The 17,618-nt window shown below is 48.4% G+C and overlaps 1 protein-coding gene across 2 annotated transcripts in view; it reads right to left on the reverse strand.

The window, feature by feature from the left end:
* The window catches only part of LOC119396732 (filamin-A), a 154,552-nt gene that overhangs the window by 1,717 nt on the left and 135,217 nt on the right, over positions 1-17,618 (reverse strand). For both annotated transcript variants that reach the window (XM_037664038.2, XM_037664037.2), the window contains exons 23-32: positions 16,209-16,382; positions 15,001-15,363; positions 13,749-14,030; positions 12,535-12,801; positions 11,388-11,525; positions 10,446-10,691; positions 9,621-9,791; positions 8,936-9,151; positions 7,598-7,624; positions 4,230-4,427 (exon numbers count right to left, since the gene is read on the reverse strand). In XM_037664038.2, the coding sequence (XP_037519966.1) occupies positions 4,230-4,427; positions 7,598-7,624; positions 8,936-9,151; positions 9,621-9,791; positions 10,446-10,691; positions 11,388-11,525; positions 12,535-12,801; positions 13,749-14,030; positions 15,001-15,363; positions 16,209-16,382 (2,082 nt within the window). The remainder of the gene's footprint in view (positions 1-4,229; positions 4,428-7,597; positions 7,625-8,935; positions 9,152-9,620; positions 9,792-10,445; positions 10,692-11,387; positions 11,526-12,534; positions 12,802-13,748; positions 14,031-15,000; positions 15,364-16,208; positions 16,383-17,618) is intronic.

The following is a 17,618-nucleotide window of genomic DNA, read 5'->3' on the forward strand; positions in this document are numbered from 1 at the left end:
GAGTTGCAACATGCACCTCGTATGCTTGTGAAGCCTGCATAATGTTGAACTAACGTGACAGCTGCATGTGCGAACTGTTGTAATGTTGCTAACGTTAAACACTGAAATGCAGCACTTAAGGAACTATTATGCACCCCTTAAGCTATGTTTTTCGACAATTTCAGAGACATTCTGATACACATTCTGGGTCTGTTGTCTCGGCAGGAGACAAAATTTTAGCCCCTTTAAACTTTGTTTCCTGCCTGTACTTTGAGCGTTCACTGCTGACGATCGGTCACGGCTCATAGCCATACTAGGACTAGCAAAAAAACTTGCACACTCATACTGGTTCTGAGTATCGAAGCCTAGATCTAATTCACAGTTCCGCTGCACCTGTAGATGTAGTCCTACCAGGTGACTGTCGCAGTTCACATGATGTGCCATGGTTATGTGTAGGAAACCGAAGCCAAATGTACGGATGCACGAAGGTACACATGCAATACACGGATAAAGTTTAGACTCTGTGTTGCTGTGTGCATGTAAACAGGGGTCTTTTTGAAAAATGCGAGTGAGTACAAGCATCGAACAATGAATGTTTCCCAGCTGCTTCTTGTGTCTCCCAGTGCGTGTACAGGGCCTCACATATTTGACCCAACCACTTTAGGTATTCTTGCATCTATGTCTGATGGTCTTGCTCCAATCCTCCACATATAGTATTTATGCAATATTGTTTAAAGGGGCCCTGCAACACTTTTCGAGCATGCTCCAAAAGCGCAGCCGATCGGTAGTCGAGGCTCCCGAGAACACGCGAGCCAAATATTATAGCGATGCGCACGGCCTGGAATTTACAATAAATTCTCAAAGTCAGCTGAAAATCGCTCCCTCTTCTCTCGACAAATGATGTATTAGTCCGCAAAATATGACGCGATTGTCGGCAGTTCCACCATTGGCTGATGTTATAATCACGATAACACCCTCATTATTACTTTCGTTGTTAATTTTGAGTTCAATAAGTAGATAATATGTATGTTTATATTATGTTATCGCGTTAAAAACACCGAACAAACATTAATATTAGCACTTCCGGTCTCACCAACAGCTCGTCTGCTCGTAGTTGCGTGTATAGTGCCTAGAATATAGTTGCGTGGTTCCGTTTTCTTCGCCATGCGCAGTGCCGAAAACGTGAATATTTCTGTGCTTTTGACCATCGCGGGTTGCCGTTGAGAGTGGCAGCCGTTCGAGTGTTGCCTCGTCAGCTGAGAACTGCATCGTCGGCACGTTCTCACGACCGACCGAGGCACGGGCGCAGCGTGTCTCCGATAACAATGCTGGCGTCCGGTAATGGCGGCGCTTCGGGGTCGTCTGCCAGTGCCGTCTTACGAGGCGGTGTATCGGAGTATGGGCCGAAACCGATCTCAGCTGTCATTCGTTCCAAACGAGCGCGCAGGTTTGCTTCCATGGTTGGCAGAGCGATGAAAACACTACGGCGTTCGAGGTGCACACCCAACATTACCAAACCGACGCGCAGTTTTCAAGCACGCGCGATACACAGTGCGGTCGACTCCGCTCGACGAGAACGACGCAAGCCGACCGGAAGTGGCGGCACAGACCACGTGGTTGCGCCCAGACGTCAGAGAGAAAAAAAAATGAAGAAAAACACTCCGCCGGCGCTCTTGGGCGGAGCCTCGCTCCTCTGCGCTCCCCCCGTCGACTCGCTGCCTAGCTTTCCGCGCGCACTCGCGGCGTTGAGTTGAGGGAGAAAGCTGCGGAACGTGATCTCTATAATTTGGTAACACCACTTAGACTTGACGGATTCGAAAAATTTTTGCGGCATATGACTCGTGAAGAGTCATACGTCAATAATGAGACTATTCCAATACAACTAAGAAAGGTGTTGCAGGGCCCCTTTAACAATGTCACATTGTGCACATAAAATCAGTCACGTTAACTTGCTGATAACTTCTGTGGAATAAATATTTTAATGAAGAAAAGCTGAACAAAGAGTGCTGGTACCTGCTTGCTGCAAGCACACATTGGTTTCTTAAAATTCATTTTGAACAAGTTAGGCAGATACACACTCCATCAATGCTGCTGATAATAGGGAAGTTTGGAAATATGAGAACTGTGGAATGTTCAAGCTAGAAAGAGCCAGGGGTAAACAATATATCAATTAACTGATTGGGCCAAATGTGCTAGACCCTGTACGCAGACATAGGTAACTGCGTTATGCTGTAGGAGTTCTCATTTTTGCCTTGTGTAGCTAGTCACAACCGGACAACTTGCATTCATGTGCTCTCAGACGTATGAATACACGGCACGTCTACATGTGCAGAGCCTTGTGCTTCATTCTTATGTCTGTGGGTGACCTTTGGGTGTTTTCTAATGAGTGCATAGTGATGTGCATATGTTTGAACGAAGAAAAGGAAGCTCTGTTGCGATCTCGTTGGTGCTACGTGTTCTCTCTGTGCATGAGTGCCTCTTGATCAAACCGGACAGACAATAAACCTGCAACACAATTGCAACTGATCTGCATGGGTGTTGGATTTCTGGCAGTGGGTTTTCTGCCTCCCTTTTCCTAACCAATGAAAACTTTTTGTTCTATGGGCCTCTACTTCCATTCTTCTGAACTTCTATCCCTACTGTGTTGGGACCATTAGGTGGATGTTTCAGCAGACACTCATTGCTTGTAGCTATCTGTTGTTGAAGAACTCCTGAAGGAATGCAATGTTCATCCCGTATGACTTATGGCGCTCGCCACCTGAATTACTATTGGCTCTTAAAGTGTGATGTCACACGTTTTTAAACACTAATCTTCACTTGTGAAGTCGGACACTTCGATGCTTTCCACTTTTCTCGCACGCCGCCGGGTTTTTGTTCGCATGGTCATTCTAATGCTGGTACACTACATATAAGCTGTATAATTGAATCTTCCTTGTATGCCAAAAAAAAAAGAACGAAGAAAGAAACGCAGCTCGTCGCAAGAACAGGCCTGCCAAGGCAGAAAAGGCGCAGAAACGAAAATCATGGCAATGCTTCATGCAAATTCCCGCCGAATCTTGCCGTGACGTCACGCTGTAAACATAAATAGCTTAGGCACGATGATCACATTTTTCGACGGTCGTTATTTACCGGTAGTTATGAATTGTGGCTCAACTGACCACGAACAAAGATACATCAAGAATACGAAACTGCGGCTATATGTAGGTTATGCCGAAGTAGGAACAGCCAGGAACTGCTGGAAGAGTTGAAGCACTGGTTAAAGCGTTGAAGTAACGGAGCGCCAAAGACAAACGCGAGGAGAAGAAATAGCACGACAGTTGCTCCACACAGCTTGACAAAGTGGCCGCGATGCCTGTGCCAGCACCTATAAAGAAGTTAATGGTGAGCACGTTTTCCCCGCCCTACTTACGGACTGTTTACCAGTTTGCTACCGCCTAAAACTTCATAGTGCTGGTTTGTGCTTGGGCCTGAGGATATTTGCACGAATACAAATAACGTGTGTGCGCGTGGTACAGGTACGTAGCGAGGGTGTGCGGTGCACACCAGGCACGTGCCCCTCCCGATAGAGTTCGGTCTACCGTAGAACACCTAACGTAAAACTATCCTAGACGACACCCACTTCATGATGAAGGGCGTGTCCCGAAAAAAAAAGAAAAAAAAAAAACCTGGCTACGCGACTGAATGGTATACGTGGCACGATCGCAATGGTATAGTTTCACAGCTAAAGCCATAAATCCGCTACACGCTAGCGGACCTGGAGTTCTGGACTGTGTTGGAAGCGCAGAAGTTGATGAAGTCTCACTTCGAGCATCATCATCATCATCATCGTTTCATTTTATTTATTGCTTTATTCACTGCCCCCTTTAGTCACGTGATCTTCGTGACACCGGACGGACTTGCAGACGGCGTACGCTCAACTCCCGCTGCTGAAATTAGAGAGTGTTCTCCTTCCGTATGGAACATAGTTAAAATGCTTCAACAGCGTTGTACGGTAAGCTGTGACCGCAGTGTAGCTATGAGCCTACGACCGAATTTTTTCGAGAAGTTTTGTTGCTGTTAGCTGGTGACATCACACCTGAAGACGTAGTCAAAGGAGGTCGCCCTTCTACATACTGTCCTGCAGACCACGTCATATAAGAAGGGCGCATCATCAGGTTACCGATTTACCTCACGTCACTGTGCAGGGACAGATAGCCGGGCTTGCTAAGCTTAAAAGTTGATGATGATCTGGCCATCAGCCATGCACTCACCAGCGTCCAGAGCGTTGACGGTGAACTGGTTCTGCTTGTTGAGGACGGCGCGCTTGAGGCCCATGCCCTTGGAGGTGACCTTAGAGACGTTCGATCGGAACTTGGGCAGTTGGTCGGCCTTCTGGACAGCCTGCTTCACCACAGTGTCCACGGTCATCGAAGACGTCTCGGGCGAAGTGGGCGGGGCGATGGACAGGCCTGCATGTACGCACACGCATTTATGCAGCCGCCGCTCTCGCATAAAATCAAAGCATGAGAAAGGAAGCTCGTGATAATGACAAGCGGTGCGCAACGTCCGCCTCTCTTACTTGTATGTCCTTGTCTATGGCTTTTTGCCGGTTTACAGTTGACTTAAAATGGACCTTTACCAAAAATAGTTATTGTAACCGAAAGAAAAACAAAGCGCTAATTCTGAACAGGATTGACGCTATGATATTATTCCGTCAGGGCCCAGGGTATGCGAGGGTGCTGAACATTACTGCTCCCTATCTTTGTTGGTGTTGAAAGTGGGCTCCGAATCATTTGGCACTCCATCGTGCTGGAAAAAGAGAGAGGGGGGAGGAGGAGACGGTGTCAGTGCCCCTCCTTGCCTTCGTTTAAAGGGGCCCTGCTACACTTTTTCAAGTAATCATCGAATTGCTTCATTAAAGGAGTATTTCCTCACGAATCGACTGCCGCGAAACATTTTAGAATTCGTCAAGTACGAGCAGAGTTACGAGGATTTGTCGCACGCTTTATGTGCTTTCTCTCTCCCTTCGCAGCAGCGAGCGCGCTGAAAGCTACGCAGGGGGGATATGAAAAGGGAGCAAGAAGCTACGACCGTTCGTCAGAGCGCGTCATGACATTGAGCGCTTTCTTTCCTTCTTTTTTGCTTCGCGGCCACGTGGCGACATCTCGCGGCTGCGGCGGTAACTATACAGCTCGCGATGCTCAAATCAGCCAATGGCCGTGCACTTCGGGTTTATGGCGCCGTCATTTGGGTTTATGGCATCATTTGTCGAGAGAAGAGGGAGAGATTTCTAGCTTACTTTGAGAATTAATTATAAATTCCAGGCCGCGTGTAAATTCCATACCGATCGGCCGCGTTTTCTGACCATTCAAGAAGTGCTACAGGGCCTCTTTAAGGACGTCACTGCAAGATGTGACATCGTCCGTTATTAATGATAGATTTGCACCTTAAAGTTGATGATCGCAAGGACAATGACATTCCATTTTAACACGAAGGAAAATGATGTGCTTTAAGCGTTTAACACCGCCACATATCGGGTTAGCGATGGGGGAGTCTGATTTCCGCTAAGCAAAGTCGTACTTTGGCATGAAATGGCGCGACGGTGCTGGAAGAGTAGTAGAACACTATAGTATATGTATGTATTCTCTGTTGGCCAACTTTACCGCTCTTTCATCGAAAGTTTCGCCCGCACGACACTCACCGAATTTGTGCAGACTTGTTGATCTTACACCGCGACTAAATCCACATGTTGTGAAACCAACGAAGAGCCCACCACATATGCGCGGCATATCCTTTGAGCTATTAAACAAATTACGTAAGGAATACACTCCGTGACGCTCCGCCTCTATGTTATGATTTAGGGACTTGCTTTAGTGCGACACTACAGCTTCTACCATGGTGTTTGCTTTCACCTGACAGACACGTCCTTAGCCAACGCATACCCAGGGTCTTCGCAGTTAACGATTGTAACTTACGCGATATCTGCTTGCACAGACGTTCTGTGCGCAGTGGCGCACGCAATTTTCTACATATATTCGAGTCACCAAACACGTAATTAACAAGAGCTTCTTAATTTCCTTGCTATCTTGATTACGGTATAAGTTTCTTCATTACGGTATAATAGTCAATCGAATTTGACATTAATTCAGTCAATTTCGCGTCCAAGGGCATTGATCTACAGACAACGTCAAGCCCGAAATGCTAATACATTCGTTTATAAAAACCATTTCGGCCCGTGTCAGGATCTTTAATGTCAAGCCCTCTTAGTGATGTAGGTTACTGCGTAGCTTGCCATTTTGCAATCTGGGCAAAGCTGAGCAGCTGCGCTCTTCCTATCGACTGACTTCTTTTTCTTACCTTTCTCTGACGTTGACGTTCTATCGCAGTTTGACGTCATGTTGAGGTCGACGCTTTTTAATGCGAAAATAGCTGAATTAATGTCAAATGTCATGAGCATTTAGGAACAGAACACAGGGAGAATGATAAAGAGAAGTTGTCTTCAAATGCGATTTCGTTAAAGGTTCGCATATAAGCGTGTCACAATCACTATATCAAACAAAATACGAAATTTTTGTTAATTAAGCGTTTGGGTAGCAGTCCAGACGCTCGTCCGGTTTTCCTTCCTCTCTAAAGAAATAGTCCCGCTCCTGTGCTCGGCAGTGTTTTCTGACGACGGTGTCACCGGCCGTCCGGCTTATGACGTCAGTCTGGAGTGCGCTGTCATTGGCGCAGGCTTGTGTGCATCCGCCTTTGAAGAGGAAATGCCGCGGACTTCTAAAGATGTATCCGGCTATATACTGTTCCTCATGCTGAGTCCACCCGCGATATAATATGTCTCGAAAATTGTGTCCGTCAAAGCGCACGCATAGATCGTCTGTGGAAGCGCATATTGCTAGCGCAGCGTTTTAGATGCGAAGCATCTCTTGCTTGGGGGTATGTCCCGCGGCATGGGCCTTGGCGTCCGCACTCACACTACGCATGCGCAACTCTCCTCCTTCCCTCTCTCCAAAAGCTGCGCGTTACTCTCTCCACTTCTCTCCCAGCACCTGCTTGCGCTTCTCCTGCGTTCTCGCTTCTGCTCTCGCGGCGCATGCGCTACTCTCCTCCTCTAGTCTCCTCTCCTTCAAGCGGGTAGAGCGCTGCGCGCGTTGTCCAGCGCTTGCTTCGGTTGACTCCTCTGAAATGCGGGCTCGACATGCCGCGGGCTCTGAATGCGGGCTCGACAACGCCGCGATGAGCGCCAGCGCATGCGCGTCCCCTCCCCCTCTCTCTCCTCTCCCACGCTGCCCCCCTCTCGCGTGCCTGTCGACCGCGTTCCCCGCTCGCCCTGTGAGAACGGCCAGGCTAGACGGAAGACACGACGCGCGTAGTGTTCCTCTTCGCGTTCCACGACGCGAGGTCGGTAGTATGCCCAACGAACGCCAACGGAACGAGATCGTGCAAGTGCTCCGGCTTCGCATCGCCTCATGGTCCCCTTTAGCGGGAGATGGTGTAATTTTTTTATTGAAAATCGGTGTTTTTGTAACATTCAAAAGCCTTGTACAGTACGGAAAGACGCGGTATATTGAAATCTACGGTCGTTCACTCTAAAAAGAAAAGCAAGCTGCATGCGTTGAAAGGTAGTGAAATCTTTACTTACGGCCTCCAGTACTACGGGTGACGCTGCCTGCAAATAGGAAACAAAGAGTAGCTTCTTAGTTGTTGGATTAGAAAATATGTTGGACAGACATGATAACAACAGATACTGATACGCCATTTGTAAATAAGTCCCGAACTAGCTTCAATGCACCCCCCCCCCCACCCCCCAGGGACAAATAAATAAAATTACATGTCTGCGCTGCGCAGGCCAGTAGCCAGAAATTTTTTTCGGGGATGGGGGGGGGGGGGGCACTTGCTGAAAACCTTGACTATTTGAGAAAAACGCCTATTTTCTTGATTTATTTTCGATAAAACACCATGCGTCGTCAAAATTTCGGGGGGGAGGGGGAGGGGCTGGCTACGGGCCTGGCGCTGCGGTTAAAGTCCCTGAAGAGCTCGAGGGCGCAGGTTCGATTCCCAGCCTCGGCGGCCGCATTTCGCTAAGGCGTCAAATTCAGAGAACACCCGTCTGCTTATATTTCGATGCACATTAAAGGAGCACTGACACAAAAATATTGCATCTTGCTTTTTCTGTTGCGACAGGTAGCTAACGGCCCCCTTATCACGGCTGGAAAGCTCGTTTGCTCGAGCGCGCGACTGGCGACTGTTTCATAGCGCTCAGTCGCAGTTTCGGTTTCAGAGAGCGCCGAGTGAGGCGGGACCCATAGTGGTTTTCGTGCAAACATAGCTGGCGACGTGAGCACACAAAACCGCGTACACATGAGCACCGCGTCGACAACTCTTTTCAATGAAGGCATACCGGGTGCTGCTATAATCCCCTCTGAGTCATTCTAAATATGCGTGAACCCCCGAAAATGCACTGCTGAGGCAAATACATCAGCCCTTGTACTCCCGTGCAAGCATCCCCCTCCTTCCGTTGAAAAGGTCAGCTAGGAGAGAGCGCTCGCAAGGATTGTGGCAGCCGACACAAGCTCGTGACGCAGGGAGCGGTTGGTTGTTTACACGAAGACCAAATGCGCGTTTTGCGTGCAGTGGCGCGACACGCACTTTAAAACGGATTTTAAAAACGTTCTAGGCTATATTGTCCGTTGATATTTCGTAGATGATGCGTGTGTGTTCAAACAAATATATCCCACAAGTTATCTCGCCTTCGAAATTTTGTGTCAGTACTCCTTTAAAGAACCCCAGGTGGTCGAAATTAATCCTACGGCGTGTCTCAATCATATCGCGGTCTTGGCACGTAAAACCGCAGCAAACTTGGCTCCTCCTCATGAGGAACCTATGGGTGTGACCAAGTTTTAAAGAGGTTACTTCGCAAAGTATAGTCGCTGTAAGCGACGGATGTGTCTATTAAAGGCACATGCAGGATCCGGCGCACCTGTGCAGCTGACGCGGAAGGGGCTTCCGGCGATGTGGTATCCGTTGAACTTGACGGTGATGAAGTACTCTCCGGGCGCGAGTGGCGTGTAGCGCACCTTGTAGCCCTCTTCCTCCTCGGTGCAGTCCATGTTCACCTTGGTGGGGCCGTCAATGGTCACCGCCAGAGAGCCCGCGCCCGCGTTGCACGTGTCCACGATGAAGTCAGTCTTGACACCTACGGAAGGACAGCACGAACACCGAGTGACACTCTTGTCCCTCTCCCAAGCACTTCCGGTCGAGCACTTACTTCCGGTTTTCCGAATATTCAGCAAAAAAGTGTTCTAAAATGTAAAACACGTACAAAATCAATGGTTCTAGTTCAAGTTAAGGGTTATGATTGGATGCATATGATAGCGGAGAATAAGATTAATTAAGGGCCAATTAACTGTCAGGATAAGAATGAAAATTAATTCAATGAAATTATTGAAAGAGCAGATGGTTTTTTTTTTTGTGAGCAGCTTGGTTCGTTGTGACATCTGGTGGAGCAGATCTCAACCACGCTCTACTTTCTACGCGGCCTCTGAGATCCGCTTTAGCAGCGCGATCTAAAAAGAAAAAAAAAAGGCCGCCCTCACATACCCCGTGAAAAAAAATCCGGTCGTTGCAATTAATAAAAGGTTCGCCGAAATACGAGTGGTGCTCACCGCTCTTGACGTCCCGAAGACCCGGACCGTAGGCTTGCACGGCAGCTGGATCGGCGTCGTCCTTTCCGACGCGGATGCGGAACGGACTCGCTGGGATGTGGATGCCGTTGTGGCGGATGTGGACCTGGTGGATGCCGTTCTCGCGGGGAATGAAGCGCAGGCACCACTGGTCTACAAACGGAACAGTTTTGCAAGCACGTCAGTCCACGAATTCCTGAAGACCCGGACCGACATTTTTTTTTGTTTCTCTGGCAACACAAAATGAATCTACAAAGCTAAACCTTAACGCGGCTTCTTTCTGACTTACTGGGTGGGTGTTCTCTAAAGGAAAAAAAAATAAAAAAATCAATTCAATTGCAGATTAATTTGCAGTTGGGCATCTACGTAATCTAAAGAATTCGTGGTTACGTCGAGGACTGTTAATATGAACTAAATGTTCTGCAGCGAGCAGTTAATGCGTTTGCAACATGGTGCGAACTGGTGCGAAGTGCAGCGCAACGTGTTTGTCGCTTTTACCGAGTAAAGCAAGCTGGCGTCGGAAAGTTTAAGGAAGTGCGGCACGTGGCCGGTGAACGGCCCACATTTTAACTTGCACTATCTTCGGGACCAAGTTACTGTATATGCTCCCTTTAAGGAGCCTGTAGAGTAACTCCATAAAGCAGGAGCATGTAACTCCCTAAAGGGAGCCTATGTAGTAAGTCTAGGCCGGCCGAATACTTCGACGCGTCCAGTGCCGATGTCTCGCGAAAGTGATCGTCCGAGAATACTCCCTTTGCCACCGAACTGTCATTTAAAGTAACATGTATAAGATGGCGAACAACTCACCGTCGTCCAGTGGCGCTACGAAGCAATCGTCCTCGTGACCGCTAGGTGAGACGACCTTTCCGTCGAGGTTACCCTTGGCCCCATTCATGGAGATGGTGAAAGCCACGGGCTTGTTGACCTGGATGTGCTCGGGCACGCTGCCCAGTTCGATCTTGCAGGTATCGCCCGCCTGAGGCATCACGTACACCTTGAACGGGCTGTCGGGGATGTGCTGGTCGTTGAACTTGATGCCCACGCGGTACTCGCCTGCGCACATTTAGCATCGCAGAGCTTGTACGTCACGTTTTGCGAGGATCACGCATGCGTTATGCCGTAAAGAAGTGTACCGAGCGCGTTACATGCGCGTGAAATCACCGTTCTACCCGCATTATTTCAGAGGCAGCCTGATCCGGCGCAGTTTCTGGCTTTAGTGCTGTGCGCTACCGACGCTGTCGTTCTGCGAGGTTCTTCCCCACTTCAAGAGCTTGGCGAGCGTTCGAAGATGCACTCTACGAAAAAGTGAGTATGTGTTACTCTTTTCGGTAAGTCATGACTTGCCACGTAGATGACTCTCTTTGAAGAGACACGTTAGCTCTTTTTTGAGTCCCACGACTCTCTGAAGAGAGTATAATGATCTCCAAAGAGAGGTCACGTGCCTCCTTAAAGAGAGTCTTATACGTGGCAAGTCACGACTCATAAAAGACAGTCAATGTGGTCGCGTTCAACGTGGCGAACAGCACTGCAGAAAATGAGACAACATAGCAGTTCTAAAGTATTCAAATGTCTAGTGTCCCGTCGTCGGCGCTGCTCAACATCTCTGCGGCTTCTATGACCAATGAAAAGTGCACGCGCCATAAACGTCACAGCGTCGTTAGTGACGTCACCGGAAGGCAACCGAAAAGTCCGCTTCCTACGAAGGCGCGCCCGTCCCAATCTATTCGCACGAAATGAATCGGCGTATACCTGCGTCCTTGACGACGTAGGAGACGTAGCAGGAGCCGTCCTTCCTGTCCTTGAAGTCGATCTTGGCCTTGGACGGTCCCTCTACCGAAATGGACAGGCTGCCGGCGCCGGCTTCGCGCGTCCATACGTTGAACTCGCCTGCGAGGCAGAAACGGTCGTGACTGAAAAAACTTGAACAGCTCAATGTTGATGTTTGATTACCTACAGGACATGACAGTAAAACAAACGAGTTCGTGAGTTGGTCTACACTGAGCTACTTACTGCTGGCCTTGTGAATAATAAGGAAGTGTTTTGTTGATTAGCAGTAGGGCCGATGTCTGTCCTTCCGACTTCCTTCGGTCAACGTATTCTTTTAATTTGTTGTGCCAGAGACTGTATTCCTCATTCTTTCCTTCTTTACTAAACCCGCAGTTGCGAGCTCATTTTGTTTGTTCGCCATACGTGAGATGGTTATGTCAGTTTTGCGTATAGAACATGTGCTGCGAGAATGAAACAGAGTACAGTGGAACCTCGTTATAACGAACACTTATATAGCGAATTATCGGGTACAGTGAACTAAATGACAAATTTGGTTGGTCACGCTTGGTTTCAGTGACAAGTACTCTTTTTATGACGAAACCGGAAATGCGAGAGCCGGCGTTATATCGGCTGTAACGAAGAAATATTTGGTTCGCGTGAGGATAAAATGAGAGGTAGCATAAAAAATAAAATAAATATTGAAATACAATTCACAACTACTTTTTTTTTTAATATTTTGAAAACGTTGCGGAAATTTTGGTGATAGAACGCAAAAAAACGTAAAAAGAAAGCGCATTCGATTGGTAGCGCCACCGTATGAACCGAAGTTTCAAATGTCACTAGAAAACTGGCAAGGATGACCTCATTTGTAGTGGGTTTGAAGCCTAGAATAATGCGTTTTTGTATGTAAGATTTTTGCGCGAATGAGATTGCCGACTTTGTTAGAGCCAGTTTTAATATGTACTGTTACAAAGAATATCTGATATAACGAACTAATTTATGGCCACGACGCTACTTTGTTATAACTAGGTTCGAATGCACACTTCTCGGCTTCGTGAAAATGACCTCTGCGTAACAAAGGAGATGCTTTCGATAGATCCAATGGTTATGAAGGCGGCTGCTTGCTCACATGATTCGCCGGCAATGCCTCTCTCGAGACCGGGTCCTCCGGCGTGTACCCTGTGGGCTCCGTGGTCGCGGAAGGGACCCACGGTAAACTGGAACGGTGATCCGGGGATGTGGATGTCCTTGTTGCGCACGCTGACCGTGTGCACGCCAGCCTCCTTGGGCACGAAGTGCACCGCGTACGCGCAGTCCTCCAGGTCGGCGATCTCCGCGTCCTCCGACGAACCCGACGGAGATGTCACGCGCGCCGTCATGTCGAATGCGCTGGTGCCTGTGAAGGTCAAAACGTACGATATGGACCGAGGCAATACTGTCACCAGCGTCATCGCACAATTTCGGGGACGGAACAACGGCCGCTTACAAAACAAGAATGACCTGCCACTTCTGCGTAATCTTTTGACTTGTCCACAATCACTTCTGTTGGGCCTGACATCGTTAGAGAAGTTACAGCCGGTTCCGCGCCGAGGAAACTGTCGGAGAGCGAAGTTGTCGCCCCTTTCGTCAGGCATTCATTTTGATTCTAAGTTTCGGCAATGTTTTCACGACCATCAGCATCATCATTTTGTTTTATTTATTTCTTTATTCAGTCTCCACGTGACCTGCGTGACTACTACTACTACCACCACTACTACTACTACTACTACTACTACTGCTACGACGGCACATGGTAGACTAAGGCAGCGTCGCTGTAAAAGGAATATTTGAGGTGTTTTCACTTCACTGCGCGCCACCGACATTTGTGACGTAGTCTTGCGACTAGTGTAGCAGAAACCCGAAGACGGTCTGGGAGGCAACCACTTTACTGGGCGAACATGTGCCCCCGATTCATCGGCAGTAACGTCGACAGCCGCGGCTTTTGGTAGGAGTAAAGAATACCATGCTGCTCGGTGCTGCGCGCTCTTCTAAAACAAGGCGTGCAATACGTGACGTTTCTTATCAGTACGTCAAGTGATGGGATACAGACACAATTCGCTGGAGTCGTTAAACTTCGACACTCTGGGCGCATAGTTCTGCGCGCGCAGCAAAAAGAACGGACGCAGCAAATGTTAAAGAAAGCGCATCTGCGTTGACCAATTGCAGACATCACATGGCACTATGCAGCAGATGATAGAAGGCACTGCTGTCACTGAGTGCCCCCATTTCTTTGACAGAAGTTACTACGAAGAGCTAAGAACAGACAACAATAGCCGCAACTACAGACTCGCTGGAATATCTCACCAGGCATCTTGTAGGTGAAGGTGCACTTAGATCCCACTTCGGCAATGGGTGCTGCCTCGCGCTGCTTCTTAATGTTCTCTCGCTGGATGTTGGAACCCTTGCCCGTGACCTTGACGGTGAAGGGCGACCCGGTGACGTGGTGGTCGGCGAACTTGAGGTTGATGATGTAGTATCCGGGCTCGGTGGGCAGGTAGCTCACTTTGAGCGTGCCGTCCTCGTTGTCCTTGCACTGAATGTCGGCCTTGCTGGGACCCTCCACGGACAAGCTTAGACCGCCGTAGCCTGCGACACGTCATTGAGGCAAGTTCATGGAAGCTTTGTTCTCGTATGTTCATCGTTTCACTGTTCATCTCCCCCGTGAAACATAAAAAAAAATGTGGATCGCTGCTATTGGTGATTATAACAAAACAAATCAAGTACGGTAAGGTGTAGCAGCATCAAATGCATTCTTAAAGGTCTCCTGAAACACCCAGAGGTCGAAATTTAGTTACGGTGCTGCAGTTGTGCACGAGTCCAACAAACACACAGCCGCGAGAATTTTTCGAAATGGTTCCGTAATAGTTTAGTTACACGCTTTCGGTGATCGAAATGCGGCCCTTGCTCGTTTCACTCTTTCCTTCGCTACACTCCGTTCGTTGGCTCGTCTCTCTTCCTGGCCGAGTGTTCCTGCTCTCCGTGCGAGGAGGATAAGCAGGGAGCGCGCGTACCTGCAGGTAGGCAAACAGGTCTTTTCTGCTGCTGACGTCACCAGTTTCTCCCATGGTGACGTCTCTACCAACGCTGGGGATACTGAAAGGCCCGGAGAGGAACATGGGATCGTTTCTTTTTTTTATTTCGTGGCGCGCCCGCGGCGCGCAGCGCTGCCTCGTTTGGCACCGTTGATTGCGACGGCACTCTGAACTCGATGCGCGCGTTTACTTGAAATGCTAAAAAAAAATACCGGAGGTGGTTTAGGGGCAATTTAAAATTCATCTTCAAGCAAGACTCACGAACAATGCCTAGGAGCCCATCACGGAATACTCTGTGTACGATTGCAATGGCGGGGCATGGGCGGGGTCAAATAAGCTTCATTTATATAGGTCATATAATTGTTAATGTCGTATAACCCTTCTCTTCTTCCAGCGAAGCTGTTCGGCTTCGTTATCACAGTCAACAAGAAGGTCCATTAAAGATAATGACTGCTACAATAGTGATCATGACGTCACTACTTGCGGTGAACAAGAGAAAACGTGTACGATCTCGGCAAACTGACCGGCCTCTCGGGTGTCGATGCTGAACTCATTGCGGACTTGGGTGGTGCCCTCTGTGAGAGCCTTGCCCTGTACCTTGACCTTGGCGGCGTCGCCGATCTCGCGTTCGAGCACGTTGATCTTGAAAGGGCTGCCCGTGATGTGCGAGCCGGTGCGCTTGACGTTGATCAGGTGCTCTCCGACCTCGCGAGGCGTGAACGAGATCCCCAGGTGTCCGTTGGGAAGCTTCTTCAGGAAGCACGGCTCCTCCAGGCCCGAAGGCGCTACGATACTGGCGCTGAGGTTCTTCACGTCCTTCTCCTGGACCTTGAGGGACACCTCGCTGGAGTGGCCCACGGAGATCTGGTTGCGCTTGCGGCCCTCTCCTGCAATGGGGCGCGATAAGAGAACTCGTTAAACTCATGAAGTCGACAAAGACCTGTTGACAAGTGTGATCAAGTGCGGGTCACTCAGGACGTGGGTTATATTCCCGGCCACGGGGGCCGGATTTCGACGGGGGCAAAATGCAAGAACGCGCATACTTGTATTTAGCGCGCGCTAAAACCCCCAGAAATATACCAGAAGGGCCAAAATCAATCTTTAGTCTCCGCAATGCCTCTTCTGCGGAGAACCCGGGTCAACTGACATGGTAGAAGGCTGACAAGAATCGCCACTAAAACCCCCCAACCCTTATCACACCCACGCGCTTTGGGAGAGAGCCTTTGTCAGCTCCAACCTCGATGATCAGCTAAGGCTGGTAACGAGGGCGTAGGACTCTGCCAGAGCTCAAGGCATCCTCGACTAAGGGCATCTCTCCTTAGCCACCTTGTAAATAGAGCTGGTTATTCTGTCTCTCTATTACTGCGCTGCGCGTTTCGTAATCCGATTATGTTTTTGGCGCGTGAGGCCCCAGAATTTAAGCTGTATTGTTGAAATACCACAAATATTGCATGGCTACGCAGGACGTTAACACGAGACGGACCGAACAAGACCCGCACCTTGTAAGTCGGCGCTGTTTGTGCGCCATATTATGTCCCCATTATTGCAGTTCCACTTATGCAACAGCTATGTAACAATCCCGGTTTCCCACTCCCTGTTACGAGTTATAGAACTTATTGTAAAACGTCCGTGTAAACATTGGAACATTATCCGATTCAATATCCGACAGCCTAATGTAAAGTGAACATTTATGCACTTGCAGAGATAAAGGAGCACGTGGTGCGGCACTTGCCTGTGATCTTGGCGGTGAAGGGGCTTCCCTTAATGGGCTTGTCGGCGAACTTGATGGAAATCTTGTACTCTCCGGGCGCAGCCGGCAGGTAAGACACGGCCACCGTGCCATCCTTGTTGTCGTGTACGCTGATCTCAGCCTTGGATGGACCCTCGACTGCCACGTTCAGGCCGCCTGCGGTCATCAGAGCAACATACGTATATTCTTCAGTAGGAAATCGTTGATTGTTAACGTTCCAAATCAACTACAATACTACATCTGAAAAAAACGCAGCTGACCTAGCACGGCACATCCGTCACCCACCGTTAGATGCCGCAGGCCGCAAGCACACTCGGAGTTTGTATGTGATGCGCCATTGGTTCATAGGCCCAGAATTCATCCACAGCAGTGCTTGTGCACGGAGTATATAGCAGCTTATTTATTGTGTGTGTCGCTAAGTTTCATGTGTTGAAAGGAACCGAAGAATATTTCTGAAACGTCAACAGCGCTTCCATTAGTTCAACAAGATCGCTTTGAACAGGACCAGTGGCGTAGCTGGGGGGAGGTCACAGCTTCCGAAGCGTCTCAATTTTGCATGTGTGTAAATACACGCTCACATACAAACACATGCACGAACGTGCATAAAGAGTGATCCACCCACTCTCCACCCCAGGATTTTTCTGGCTACGCCCCTGTAGAGGACCAACAAGTGACATGATGTGGTGCCAGTTGTGAGGATGACATGCTAACTTGTGCGACCCTCATAAGCACAGCTCAAGAAGTTCTCGATAGCACTTTCTATAAAATAAAAGCAATATACTACGTATGGTTTGCTTTTTATAATTAACACTGCTTCACGCTTTGTCAGCTGTTTGTGCGACATGTGGGATACATTACACGTTCGTATATTTCCTAAATTAATGTGTTCGCACTTGTTATTCTGCGCATTCGTTCTGCGGGCTATGTGTTTCTTCGTTTTTTACTGTGTTCTACAACAGTAGCTTGACATGGTGCCCTTGATATAAATGAAAGAAAAACAAACATTCGCAGAAGTCGAAGTGTAGGTAATTGTTGCCGCTACTGCATATTCGTTCAAGCCAATGAAAGCGCATGGGATTATAAGAATGATTAACAGTTTGTAAATGATAGTTAACGATATTTAGAGATTTCAAAATCTAGTTACTAGCGCACAGACATTTGTTATCGACCGTACAGTGTATGCAAATCAACGCATTTTAGTTTTGTCGTGAATAAAGGTGAAAAATAACTTATTACGTCGAATATTCCCGACATTAGAGAATTGAAAGCTTAATTCATTCATCGTGGGTTTCAGTTAACCGCCAGTTTCACCAAGTACATCTTCCATTTGTGTTTATAATCTAGAATATTTTTTATATATGTCGTGTTCAGCAAATTTTGTCGCTTCGACTT

Source organism: Rhipicephalus sanguineus, chromosome 6 (assembly GCF_013339695.2).
Source record: "Rhipicephalus sanguineus isolate Rsan-2018 chromosome 6, BIME_Rsan_1.4, whole genome shotgun sequence".
NCBI classification, from domain to species: domain Eukaryota; kingdom Metazoa; phylum Arthropoda; class Arachnida; order Ixodida; family Ixodidae; genus Rhipicephalus; species Rhipicephalus sanguineus.